Source organism: Arvicanthis niloticus, chromosome 20 (assembly GCF_011762505.2).
Source record: "Arvicanthis niloticus isolate mArvNil1 chromosome 20, mArvNil1.pat.X, whole genome shotgun sequence".
Classification (NCBI taxonomy): domain Eukaryota; kingdom Metazoa; phylum Chordata; class Mammalia; order Rodentia; family Muridae; genus Arvicanthis; species Arvicanthis niloticus.
In genome coordinates, this window is record NC_047677.1 from 39,602,713 (window position 1) to 39,616,793 (window position 14,081).

Consider the following 14,081-nt stretch of genomic DNA (forward strand, 5'->3'; position numbering starts at 1 on the left):
ATTAGTTCAGAAGACTCTGATCTTTTTGCCCATCATATCCTCATAGGTCAGTGTATGGGGACCATACAAAGGCATCCTTGAATTAGGGGTTCTCCTAACCCAGGTCCCCTACCCATAAGCCCCTGTGTGTCTTCTTGTCACTCACAACAGAATATTTCTGTGAGTTTCCTTCACACCAAGAAATTCTACAGTTCTCTGTGGATGCCACGGTGTTAGCTCAGTTTTGATGTTGCCTTCCTGGAGATAGTATTGGATCCCACAGGTTAAGGGCCCCATGTGACCAGCTCTTCCTGCACCCCCCCCCCATTTCACCATTTTTAAGCCTCTGGTTCTCTGGTTGTAAACCATGTTTGAGTTTGTGGTGGGGGACACTGTCTCTTGTAAACCCTTCTTCATACGCTATCAATTTACACAGGGATGGCTGGTGGCAGAAAGCAGGGAAAAAAAGTTTCCTAACTAGATTTTCAGTTTATGATTTAAAAAAAAAGAAAGACACACAACTCAGAAGAGGAGGAGGAAAGAGATGCATGTTATAACTGGGGTGGCCTAGCATGTTTTTCTGTGTTTAGCAGCCAAGACACTCTCCCAACCCTGCCTTTTAGGTTTCTACAGCAGTTTCCTTCCATACCCATGACTGGTTATGTCACTGGCCTCTAATGATCAGCTTACCCTTCAAGCCCTTTTTCTTGCCTAGAGGGCCAGGGTCATAGCCGAAAGTCCCAACTCTCTAATTACATGGTCAGTCCTCCACTCCCGCCAGCAGCCAACCCCATCCTGAGCTAGTCAGTCATCTCACTGATACAGCATGTAATTATCACTTCAGAGAGTCTAATGATTTTAAAAGCCGTGTGCTAGGAAAGATTATGGTGTGTGTGTGTGTGTGTGTGTGTGTGTGTGTGTTTACAGAGACCAGATGTTACTTGTTATGTCCTCTACATAACCTACTTCCCAAGGACAGTCATGGCCCCGAGGATACAAACTGCAGCTGGCCCCTTCTCTCCCTTTGGCTAGTAGTAGGTGGCAGTCCCCAAGAGATGCGTGTGCGTGACAGAGATGCTATCAGTTTGGGCCCTTGCTTGGACAGGTGGGGCATAGACACCCCTGAAACAGCCCCCTTTGGCTCTCATTAACACAGGCTGCTCCTTTGCACACACAGATTCCTCGTTTGGAACACCACCTGGATATGGCTGCGCCGCGGACCAGGCTGAGGAGCAGCGCCGGCACCAGGACGGGATGCCCTACATCGATGATTCGCCTTCTTCCTCACCACACCTCAGCAGCAAAGGCAGAGGCAGCCTGGCCTCAGGTGCCCTGGAACCCACCAAAGTGGTAAGTACAAGAGGTACACCTCCCAGGCATGAGGAGGGGTAGATGTGAAATCTGGATGGGCATTGAGCTCTGCTCTGGACCAAGCCAGGGCTTCCCTGGGGGAGGCTGTGCCCTGGAAGACAAATCCTTGTTTGGGGACTTGCAGCAAGTAGGCAGTGGCACCATTAGAGAGAGAATCATAGAGAACGCCTTTCTTGTCATGAATCAGGTAAAGGGAAGCAGCCCTCTGCATACATTTCACAGGGCGGCCACGGGCTGCTTTATAAACTGAGCTAGAGAGGGAGGTCACTTGTGTCGGTAAGGCTGAGAATACCCAAGCCAGAGGCCACTACCCAAGCAAGCAGGACTTACATGGCGGTCCCAGCTGGAGTGCTCAGCTAGGCTGTCGGCCCTGGCCCTCTGATCAAGGGGTACACTCACTCCCTTTTCAACAGAGAAGGTCCTCACAGTAGCTTTGTTTGATCTTTCCAGTGAGTTTGCACTTGACCCTCACCAGCAGTCCCAAGGAACGTATCTCGCTGTCATCTCCAACGTCACCAAAATATAACTGATAGAGTTGCCGGCTTCCTCTCAGGTCATGTGGCTATTGAGTAGTGGAACATTTGAGGGACCATCTGCCACATTCCCAAGTAGCATACTGTATGGGCCAGCCTTCTCTCTGGGGAACAGCACCCCGAGGCACTTGCAGGCTTGACAGAGCAGTTCCCACAGAGAATCTGCCCAACCGGCGCGATGTCCGGAGCCATGCCATTGTCCTGTGGGCTGGGACATTGTTGAAGGTAACTTTTTCAATGAAGGCAAGGACATGCTCCCACTGCCATCGGAGTGGGGACACCTCCTGTGACACTCTTAATGATCAGTTTGACACAATGAGAATCATATCGGAAGAGTGTCTCAATGGGGACTTTCTAGATTAGGAGAGTCTGGGGGGATTTAGCCAAATTCATTCATGTGGGAAGACCTGCTCGCTATGGACAGCATTATTCCTCAGGCTTGGTATCCTACGGAGAAAACAGGTGGAGTGCCAACCCGCATACACATACTGTTCTCTCTACTTTTGACTCTGAGTCTAATATGGCTGACTAGCTACTTCGTGTTCCTGCCACCTTAACTTCCCCACAGTGATGGACTGTAATCATGAGCAAATAAGTGCTTTATCCCATAACAAGTACGTGTGCGTGCATGCGTGGCATGTTAGCGGCGTGGGTGTGTGTGTGGTGTGTGCCCGGTGTGTGCATGGCGTGCGTGAGAGCAGACTGACCTACTTCTTTGATACAGGCCCGGTCCGGTTAACCTCTATCCTGCTGGCCTCCCAATGCAGATGGTGGCTTTTTAGCACCCACCTCATCCGTGTAGACTCCATGCAGAACCTTGCCTCCCTTCGGGGGGTCCATAAAACAGGCTTCCAGTGGCAGGACATTGCACATCTACACAAACAGGTCTAAGCATCTCCCTCCCCACCAGGCATTTCACCAGAGGAGGTGGCAGGGCGGTTATAAATGAGGAGGGTGACCTGTCACCTAGTTTTGTTCCAGCAGCCCTCTGCTCAGATGTTTATTCCAGTGCTTAGAGCCCTAAGGATAGAATTCCATCATGACTCTGGTGATTGACACACCCTTGGCTTTCTGTTGTCTCTTCTTAGGTTCCTTGGGGAATGTGGTGGGTTTGGGGCCAGAAACACCCTACCCTGCTGCCTAAGGTTCTTCTGCCTCCCAACTCCTGGTTTGCTCCCTGCTGCCAACCTGGTACCTTTTGGGCTGTTGAGCATTAAGAGAACTTCCCCGGGGATTCCATGGCAACACACAAGCTCAGTGGAGCTTCTGGATCTCAGGGGTTCTCTGTGAGCATCCACCCCAAGGAGTTAGGTACTGAATTGGGGTGGGGCAGAGACCTGGCAGCAGCAAGAAGGCCTCAGGTGGGTTTGTTGGGACAGAGTCTACTGATAGAGTCAGCTCTGTGGGCTGGGATGTCCCCTTCTGGAGGACTGGTTTGCCTATGAAAGTTGGGCCTTTGGAGGGCTTGCAAGCCATTGCGAGCTGGGCTCCGGAGCAGTATCTGGTCTATAACTTAAGAGAGTCCTGTCCCTATTCAAACTAGAAGAGAGCCCCTGGTCAGCAGCTATGCTGGCTATGAGTGAGGGACCTTTTTTCATTAGCTGTGCTGGTTATGAATTTACAGTAGAGAAAGCTGCACCCTGATCGGTCAGTGAGCTCCCCTGGGAAGCGTCTTGAAAGATCTATTTATGGACCAGCCTCAGCTCACCTGTGAGCTTGGTAACATTTGTTACCTTGTTACCACGAGTCCAGTTTGTTTCTATCCATTCTTAGTTGCCTGTCTCTGAACTCAAAGTCAGGCAGAAGGGCTTCTCTTACCTCTTTGTCTGCTTCCAGCGGCCCTTTAACTGAAACTTCCTCCTAGAAGGAATCTCCCTGCTTGTAGGGCCCCGATTACAGAATGACGTGTGTGCAGCTTGGGTTATAAACAGCCAGTGCCAGCCCTGTCTGTTGCTCTCTTCTTCTCACTTGCTGCTTGTGGGATGCCATCAGCACTGTTCTGCTCTCCCAAAAGATTCTCCATCTTTGAAGATTCATCTTCTCGTGTCCTGTCTCCATCCAGCCCAGCACCATCCAGGAACCATGTGGCCTCACCCTTGGAATAAGGAGAACTGGACTTGGTACCATCTGCTTGCCCAGTGTTTGCTCCTGGCTTTCTCAACTATATGGGTGGGATGAGGTACCGCACTTCCACCAGGCAGCAGCATCTTACTCAGGGCAAGGACATCACTGGCTCTGCTGACCTCCCTGTACCCTACTTGTCTCTCTGGAGTTCACAGTGGCAAGATTGTTCTTAGAAAAGGAGGAGAACTGCGTGTTGGGGGTGGCTGTCATTGTCAGAGGCCTGCCATCTCCCTAACCCTTTCCTTGTGTGGGATAGGTGCATCATCTAGTCACAGTGGGAGGCATGTGCAAAGAGAAACGGTGCTTCTCTGATGACCTGGGCCGAGAAGTGAGCGTCACTCCATCAAATCTTGCATATCTGGGCATCCTGGGCAGTATCCTATCAAACTTGAGTGACACGTTAGGATTTTCCCATCTCCCTGCCTTTAACGAGCTCAGCTGACAGTCTTGGATTTCTGGGACCTGCTTGCTTCCCACGTAGATCACTGAGTCTCTGGAGGAGCCCTTGGGGTTTCATAAAGGTGAGGCCCCAAACTAGGACGTAGCCAGGTCTTTGAGATGTGACGATGAAATGAATCTTAATTGAGCACTGTATGTACCAAGCACAGGAAGTTTCGAGTTCAGGCACAGCTATGCCCGGGAGGCTCTTATACGTGGAAGCCACTGTCTGGTGTTACCTGCAGGGACCCATTTGGGGGGTTATTTCCCTGGAGTAGTGGCTGGCACCTACACACATTTGCATGGTCACAGCTTAGGCACACACACACACACTAAAATGCCATGTGTCAGTAACAATGGGGTACAAGCCCCAGGGATCCAGGTAGGACAAGAATTAGACAGTTTACATCTAGGTGATAAAGGCCCATGGCCAGAGTCTCCCTGGGCAACTGTGTCTCTATAACTCATCCTGACTCTGGGTTCTTTGTGCTGAACCTGCAATCTATACTATGAAATATTTCCCTCTTAACAGAGTAAGGAGCTGAAAAGGACCAGCAGAGTTATTAAAGACACAGAGGATCCATAGTGGGGTCCAAATGTCCAACTGCAGAGCCTCCCCGAGGCCTGAACTGTCCTCGGTCAGGTCCTTCCTTGAACTCAGTCAGTCTCACTAGGGGTTATATGGGCCCTGGGTACTCTCCAGAGACATTTGTGCACATCCTATGTGGGAAGTAGCGGCCAGGGATGTGATAGAGCGTCATAATGCATAGGATTGCCTGCCAGCTCCCAGGAGAGAACCCCTCAGCTCCAAATGCCAGCATTGCTCACATCTTTCCTCTAATGATTTAGGAAAATGAGTCATGGAGAAAAGGGCGGGAGGTCAACACTCCTGTTTTAATCCCGGGAGGTGGGGTAATAGGATTGTTTAGAGTTGGCTCTTGGGCTAGGAAACTAGGAGTGGGCGGGGCTTTTAACATCACATAACCCTCTGTGGATGTGGGCACCTCCCCTTACTGGCATCTGCCTCTGCCTGTAGGTGGGGCAGGTTGGCCGGGTGCCACACAGTGGTTGGTTCCATGGGCACGGCCAAGCTTTGACATCACTTGTGGCTGGGGAGAGAAGCAGGGAGTGGCCAGGAAATTGGGCAGCAGTTTCTGTTGCCTTTGGCACCACCGTCACTATCTGACTGCTAAAAGCGTGCTGTGACAAAGCGCCACAAGCTGTGGCATTTAAACAGCAGAAATGTACTTTCTCAGAAGTGCTAGGGGCTGGAAAGCTGAGGTCTAGTTGTTACGGGGGTGTATTCTTCTGAGTCCTCTCTCCTGAATCTATGAATGGTAGCTGTACATAACTATTGTTGGATCAAATGTCTTCTCTGTGTGATGGACACATAGTCCAGTTCTTACAGAATCCTAGTTATACTGGCTTAGAATCCACCCCCACTGTCTTTTCAATGTCTCTAAATACAGTCCCATCCTCGGGCTATGGACTTAGGACTTCAACGTAGGAATGGGGGTTGGGGGGCATGACACAGTGCAATCCACAGTGCCATCATAACCTGGCATCGGCTCATGGTCTCCTAGGTTATGCAGGCTGTGCCCCCTCCTCTGTCAGCATTGGCAGCATGTCAGCTCTATCTTGGTGGAGACAAAGCCAGTAGAGCTTCACTGCCCTTCTCTGGGAAATTGACAGATTCTGCTTGCAAGAGGGTTCCTTCTACCAGCAAAAGAAAGCAGAATCAAACAAAAGTCATGAGCCTGGAGGCCACCTTCCCCCTTCCCGCACAGGCAGAAGCCTGTGATACAGCTGCAGTGGTCACAGTCACAGGAAGGGCAACATGCTGAGGGAGGAGGTGGTGCTACCTAGGGGCCTGGTTGGTCCAAGGTCCAGGTGGTAACGACAGTCAGGGAATCCTGGTGAGCCACGCATCAGGTGAAGGGCAAGGAGCAGCAGACCTCTTCCGATAGCAGGAATCTGGATGGCCAGGCAGTAGGCTCTGATAGACCCCAGCTCAGCCCTCCTGGAGCTGCCCTTGGGCTTCCTGTGTGCTACATCCACCTTGGGTCAGAGCCTCCTTTTCCTTTCATGTGTGGATTGAGGCAGCTACTCCTTGGTCCCAGGCATAAGGCAAGAAGGGGAGGAGGCCCTGTAGCCTGCTCAGCATGAAACTTACCATTTTCTAATTTGTGGGGGCCATATGACCCTCTAGATTTTACTGTCTAGTGACTATAAGCTCTTAGATGAATGAGTACCAGGGCCATTGGTACCCCCATCTTCCTTCCTGGTGGACCGTCTCTGGATGCTTTGTCCTCAGAGAGAGCTGATGTCTCTGCTTCTGTCCTGCAGAGTGAGCAGGATTTGGAAAAGGGCCTGGAGATGAGAAAGTGGGTTTTGTCCGGAATCCTGGCCAGCGAGGAGACATACCTGAGCCATCTGGAGGCCCTGCTGTTGGTGAGCATACCCTGCTGGGGTTCACCCCACACCTCATTCTAGATCTGAACTTCTCTAGGGGCTGGGAGATACCGACCGGGGCCCTCGATTGCCAACTTTTCCCTTTCTTTTAATTTTTTTTTCCAATTGGAATTTGAAAATTATAGAGCTGGCATGTAGTTTAGTGGTAAAGCACTTGTCTGTCCAGCATGACCAAGGTCCTACCTGGGCCTGATCGCAACACCAAAATACATAGATGAATGGATAGCTAGCTAGACAGACAGACAGACAGACAGACAGACAGACAGACAGACAATAGATTACTAGATATATCAATGGATAGATAGACAGATAATAGATGGATAGATAGATAATAGATAGATAAATGAAGGTAGGTAGATAGATGAATGAACGAGTGAATGAATGAATGAATGAATGAATGATTCTGCTTCACCTGTGCCATCCTCTAGCCCATGAAGCCTCTGAAAGCTGCTGCCACCACCTCTCAGCCTGTGCTGACCAGCCAGCAGATTGAGACCATTTTCTTCAAAGTGCCTGAACTCTACGAGATCCACAAGGAGTTCTACGATGGGCTGTTCCCCCGAGTGCAGCAGTGGAGCCACCAGCAGCGTGTGGGTGACCTCTTCCAGAAGCTGGTGAGTGGCTCAGATAGTCTGGCACTTGCGGCTGTGGCCGTAGCTGGGAAAAGACTAGGTTTGTCTCTTGGACATGTGTCACAGGGAGATAACCCAGGAGACAGTAAGGAGAGCCCAGGGTGTGTCTGAATACCTTTGGTGCCAAAGGGCAAGCCGCTGGGAGGGAGAGGTAGAGGAACACATGGCCGGCCCAGCTGGAGTCCAGTGAGTGTTTCCCTGATCTTGGTTCCCTACAGTTTTACTTGCAGTTTCCAGTGTCCCCACAGATCAAGCTGCCTTTGGGACCAAAATGTTTTTGCCGCCCAGCACAGCCAGACTTGGGCTCTTAGTGGAGAGGTGACTACACATGACAGCACACTGGGGCTTGGTTACAGGTCAGCCGTGGTATCTACAGGTTTCTCCTCTGCACATTGAACTATCCAAGTGCTGAAAAAGAATTATGCATTATGCTGCACGTGTCTGGTCTTACCCTTTGACGTTATTCCCTAAACAATACAGCACGACAGCTGTTTGCATAGCGATTACCTTGGATTGCCCTAGAGGTGATCCAAAGCATGTGAGTCTGGGTCTGAGGTACCTAGGAGTCGGGTTCAGCTGTTTGGGAAGCTGAAGCAATAAGGCGGTTTGATTGTTGAGTTTAGGGGACCAACCTAGGCCACCATGGTAAATAAGAGAGGAAGAGAGAGATCGTGCGTAGCTAGGAGCCTCCAGAGAGAAGCTTGGATCAGGTGACAGCTGCATGCTGGGAGCAAGGTTGCTTCCTACAGAGCTGGGTCCCACTGTGATATGAAGGGGACAAAGGTGTGCCCAAGGGGCAGGCACCCTCTTACCTGCACTGGGGTGGCCCCATAAGGCAGGTGCTGTTTCCAGAGACATTGAACAAGGAAGGATGAATAAGTCCCTCGTTCATATTTGCCATGAAAGAGTACGGCTGCCTGCCACGAGGGGCCATCACACCAAAGACAAGACCTAGATAACAGACTAGGGTTTCTGGAAGTCCTCGGTAGATCAGCACAGACCAAGAATCTGACAGGTGCCTGGGGAGACATGAGTACAGGGTAGAAACAAGAAAGGAGGGGGTTCCTGCAGAACTGCCCAGCGGAGAGGTTATCCCTCTTAGAAGAGCCACAGGAAGTCAGTGCTGGCCCTGATCTGTTTCTGAAGATGGCTGATCCTAACTCCTAGATTGCCAGAACTTCTTATACACACTTTGCCTGGAATCTTATCCCCACGCAGAAAATAAGTTCTTCAGACCACTGTTAGTAGTCCAAGGGCAGGGTTCCTGTGGATGGCCCATAGCCACACACCTTATTGGGTACCATACACCCAGATGTTGTTTGACAAAACTTTTCCTGAGGACACACACACACACCCTACTCACCTCATTCACCCCACTTGTGCCAGGTAGGGATCCTGAGACAAACCATAGTCCAGATATCACCAAAGTCCAACTTGGTGAACCAGTGAGTTTTATTGGGGTGACTAACAAGAGTCTGGTTGAGAAGCAGAAATGACTCAATGACAGCTGCATCCTCAAAGCCAGCCCAGCACAAGTGACAGCTCACAAAAGCTGAGACCCTGGAACACACTGCCCAGTCTTTGGAGAAGTGTCCTTTTACGGTGCCTCAGTTGCTCTCAACCTCCTCCAGGCAACTTGTCTGGTTTCTGATTTTTCCAGGCAAGCTGGTCTGGGTCTGGTCTCAGTCTTTGCAGCTTGGCTTGTCTGAGAGAAACTCAGCTTTTATTGCTTACTTTGGCAGAAGGGGGCCTAGTGAATCTGGTCAGTTGCAGGGACTTTTCTGAATCTGTTTTGAGTTGTTTACCTGCAGAATGGAATGTTTTTACCTTGAGTTAAGGGTTTACGCAGCAGGAGCCCAGTGGCCCCAGTCCAAGGTGTGGCTCTCCTCTTGGCTCTGGTTATCTCTCTGGTCTCTTCTCCCTTTCTCTTCTTCGAGCCATGTGTCAATAAGTTTAAACCTTGAAGAGCAGACTCAACCAGAAGCCTTCAGAAAAGCAAAGAATAGTGCTGCGATGGGGGAGGGGCGGCACACCCGCACTCTCCCTAAAATAGTATTCTGAAAGCACTCAGGAACTTTTCTTTCCCAGTCTCCTAAAACTAGTGAATACTGCGACGTAAGATTTAGAATGCTACTTTTGGTTTGTGTGTCGCTCTTCAGCTGTCCCCATGTATGAGATGTGAGACCCAGAGATGATCGGGCTGAGGCCACATACCCTTCCATCTACCCATGGAAACTGTGCTTAGTTGACTGTGTGTCGGAGCTGAGGGAAACCTCTATCGATGTCTTTTATTGAATAAAGAACAAGCAATATGCCTGTCACCTTGAGGCTAGCAGGCCTTCCACCTGCTGGGTATGTAAGAGCCAGGTTCCCACCCCCACCCCCTTAAGGTTTAGGAAGGGCAGCTAACAGTAAGATCATCCCTTTCCAGTCATCCGGACCACATGTTCCTCACCTGCCCAGCAGGATCAGATATAAATACAGCAGCGTGGTTACCAGGATCCATGGACCATGGCCAGGAAGGCCACCTCCATCCCACCTGCATAGGAGCATTCTTCTGGATTCTCACCTCGAGTTTAAGCTGCTGCTCACGGCATCCTTTATGCAAGCAGAGTGGGAGGAATAGGAAGGAGCTCTAAAAGGGGCCATTACCTGTCCAGGGCTATGACTCACTTCTCAACATGTCATTTTAGGAGAGGGAATCGTGCTCGGTGTGTGGGGAGGTGAAGCAGGTGGGAGGCAGTAGCTCAGAAGAGCAGGTTTCTGCAGCCCTCATGCTGTCTGCTGTAGCTGGGTTTTTTTTCCCCCCAGGCTATGCACAAGAACCCAATCCTCAGAAAGGTGGGGAGCGGGTACCTATCCCACCTCCAACTCACCCCCCTCTTCCTTCCCCTTCCCAGGCCAGCCAGCTGGGTGTGTACCGAGCCTTTGTGGATAACTACGGAGTGGCCATGGAAACCGCAGAGAAGTGCTGTCAGGCCAACGCTCAGTTTGCAGAAATCTCTGAGGTAATGAGCGAGCTCCTTGATGACGCCGTGCAGGCCGGAGTACTGCTGACTCCCACCGTGTCCTCCCACTCCCTCTATGGGATAGTTGTTGGGAGAACAAAGTAGAGCAGATTAAAAGGCTGCGTATGAACCCCAGCTCTGACTCAGAGTCCTCTGGGTCAGCTCCATCGAGGGATACTGTCGCAGTTCAATAGGAGCAGTCCCCACAGCGCTATTACCCAAGGGGCAGGGCCTGATTCCAGAGGCTCAGTGATGTCTTAGTCTGTTTTATATTCCTATCGCAAAGTGTTCAGGACTATGTACTTTGTAAAGAATAGAAGTGAACTCAGCTATGGTTGGAAACTGAGAAGCCTGAAAACATTGAGTGTCTTAGGGTTTTACTGCTGTGAAGAGACACCATGACCAAGGCAACTCATAAGGACAACATTTAATTGGGGCTGGCTTACAGGTTCAGAGGTTCAGTTCATTATCATCAAGTAGGGAGCATGTTAGCATCCAGGCAGGTGTGGTGCAGGAGGAGCTGAGAATTCTACATCTTCATCTAAAGATAGACAGGAGAGGGCTGGCTTCTAGGCAGCTAGGATGAGGGTCTTAAAACCCACCACCACAACGACACACTTCCTCCAACAAGGCCACACCTCCTAATAGTGTCACTCCCTGGGCCAAGCATATTCAGACCACCACATTCAGGTACAGCTGTTGAGTGTCTTGCTATATCATGACAGGATGTCACATGTCAGGACAGACCAAGCAGACTAACTCAGCTAAGGTCTATCCTCATGAACTAACCACTTCAAAGATCCCAACTCCAGACACAGTGAGCATGCATAAAACAGGGCATCCTGTTCCCTGTACTCGGGCTTTTGGAGGACACATTCAAACATCAGCAGCCATGTTCCCTGGGCACACCCTTATCTTGTCTGTCGTTATTGTAATTCTAGCCTGTGTCCCATCATGGGACTCTTAGTTAGGGTTTTTATTGCTGTGAGGAGACTCCATGACCACAGAAATTCTTATTTTTAAAAAAAAAATTAATTGGGGGCTGGCTTACAGTTCAGAAGTTTAATTTATTATTGTTGTGGGAGGAAGCTTGGCATTATGCAGACAGACATGGTATTGGAGAGGAGCTGAGAGTTCTATATCTGGATCCACAGGTGGCAAAGAGAGGAAGAGAGAGAGAGAGAGAGAGAGAGAGAGAGAGAGAGAGAGAGAGAGAGAGAGAGAGAGACAGAGACAGACAGGGCCTGATTTGAGCATCTGAAATCTCAAAGCTCCCCCCCCCCATGACACACTTCCTCCAACTTGGCCACACCTCCTAATAGTGCCACTCTCTATGGGCCATTTTTGTTCGTACCACCACAGTGGGATCTACTCTGCATTCTTGTCACTAGAGGCTGCGCAGAAGCTTTGTGGCTTTCCTGCCAAGAGTCTTTGAGCACCAGAGTTCAAAGTTGCTGTGTCTGTAGGCCTCTACTAGAGGAAGCTCCAGGCTGTATCACCCCAGGCCTGAGGGTTGTTTTCTCCCTGTTGGAATTTAACCTTAATGAACAGAAACCTCAAGCCATGGAGTGTTGTGAGCCTCTAGGCCTTAAAAGAACGCCCCCAGATCCACAGACTATGAACAGGACACTCGAGGCTGGCAGCCAGGTCAGTATTAGAACTCAGTATCACCTGTGGGTCTCTGTCTCTCCTCTACACCAGGGTTCTTCACCCTTCCCCGTCATATCTCTGCAATGTCAATGGCAGCCATGTGACATTTTTCTCTCTTGGGAGATTGTTGTCACTGTCACCTTTATATATAATTCCTACTCCCTCAGAGCTCCAACTGACTTCTCTTTCTTCCGTCCAACAAGGATTCCAGGAGGAAAGATCTCCATGCAGAAAGGCAGTGTTAGAAAGGAAAATGTAGGTGCCGGAAGGTGACTCGTGGGTAAGAGCATTTAGTACGCAAGCATGGGACCCTGAGCACCTACATAAAAGCCAAACAAGGCCCTATGTGCCCATAATCCTGGTGTTAGAAGGCACGGCAGGCGTGCTTGCTGGCCAGCCAACCTAGCCAACTAGAGAACTTCCTGTTCCAAGAGAGATCCTGACTCAAGGGAATAAGGTGGTGCCCAATGGAGGAAGACGCTCAGCAGTCTCCTCTGGCCTCCATATGTGTGAGGGAGGGGCTCAAGATCACCAGCAGAAATACTAGGAGGAACGAACACACGCACGCACACTCGGAAAAAAAAAGAAAGAGGAGAAATGCAAGGTACACGTGTGGGATGATTCTTGTGGTGGTAGATATTTAATCTCAAATCCGGGGCTGTGATTTGACTCCGATTTGATCATTCGGTTCCCAGATAAAAGACACACAACTTTTATATTTATAGTAAGCCTTAATTAGCACCAAAGCTGGGCAGACATCTACCCTCTATGCTACTATGTCTCCTTCCCTATCAATAACCCTGAGATATAACTTGCCATGTTCCATCTGGGCTGTTCTTAACTCCAATTGGCCAGCCCTCACGGCCATGTTTTCAAACTCGCCTACCCCATGGCATCTCTCCTCTCTCCACCTTCTTGCATCTTCCCTCTCCTCTCATGGTTCTCCTCAGACCCCAAGCCCGGAACCTAAACTCTACCAGTCTCTCTTCTGCCCAGCTAGGCTGTAGGCATCTTTATTCACAAATCAGGGATAACATGGGGCCGGTGGTGGTGGGGAGAACAAGGTTATGTAGTATCCATTGTGTACGTGAAGATTCTCTCATCTGGGGACAACCCGCCTTGGGGACTAGTATAGTTGGGTTTCACTTGGTGAGAGAAAACCTTTGGCTGTCATACCTAATTCATCATTTATCTTGTGGTCTAGACATCTGCGGCCTTGGTTCTGATCACCTCCCACGGTAATAGCTCGTGCTACATGCATTACACCATCCTTTTGAAACCTACAAAGTACCCCAGTACTTGTCAGCCATACTTACCTCAAGTATGCGATCTGTTCTTTCCTTATCCCTTTTTTATTAAACTAACTACTTCTTGTGCCCTTCTCAGCTTCCGTATTTCTATAAAATCCCAAATGACCTTGGCAGATAAAATATTGGATTCTTGAACAACAAGCCCTAGTTAAGTGGCCAAGTCTGAGTCTACCCAGACAAGATTGTACCCAAGAAGGAGGAGACCTTGGTGGGATGACACCTGGGATAGGGGTTGGTCCACATGTGCCTACTGACTGCTGCAGCGGGGCTCTGGACCAAGACTGGGATGCAAGGTGTAAGCCAGTGGCTCTCTCCGAGCCTTGGTTGTTCTTGTACCATGTGAACAACATCTGTTCTGCCCTCCGTCTGTGTTGCCTAAAGAGTAAAATGGAGCTGAGTAAAATGAAAATGAAGTAAAATGTGTGCTTGTGGTGGGGACTGCATCCTGGGACTGACAGGACTCAAGCATGGGGCTCTCTGAAGGGTCACTCACAAGTGCAGGGCAGGCCCAAGACCAGTTACAAGAGAGATGCTTGAGATGGTATCCAGAGATGCCTGTCTGGC

At 50.0% G+C, this 14,081-nt stretch overlaps 1 protein-coding gene across 1 annotated transcript in view; it reads left to right on the forward strand.

The window, feature by feature from the left end:
- The window catches only part of Bcr (BCR activator of RhoGEF and GTPase), a 124,435-nt gene that overhangs the window by 64,080 nt on the left and 46,274 nt on the right, over positions 1–14,081 (forward strand). The window contains exons 2-5 of the mRNA XM_034524076.2: positions 1,157–1,329; positions 6,792–6,896; positions 7,346–7,531; positions 10,450–10,557. Of these exons, the coding sequence (XP_034379967.1) occupies positions 1,157–1,329; positions 6,792–6,896; positions 7,346–7,531; positions 10,450–10,557 (572 nt within the window). The remainder of the gene's footprint in view (positions 1–1,156; positions 1,330–6,791; positions 6,897–7,345; positions 7,532–10,449; positions 10,558–14,081) is intronic.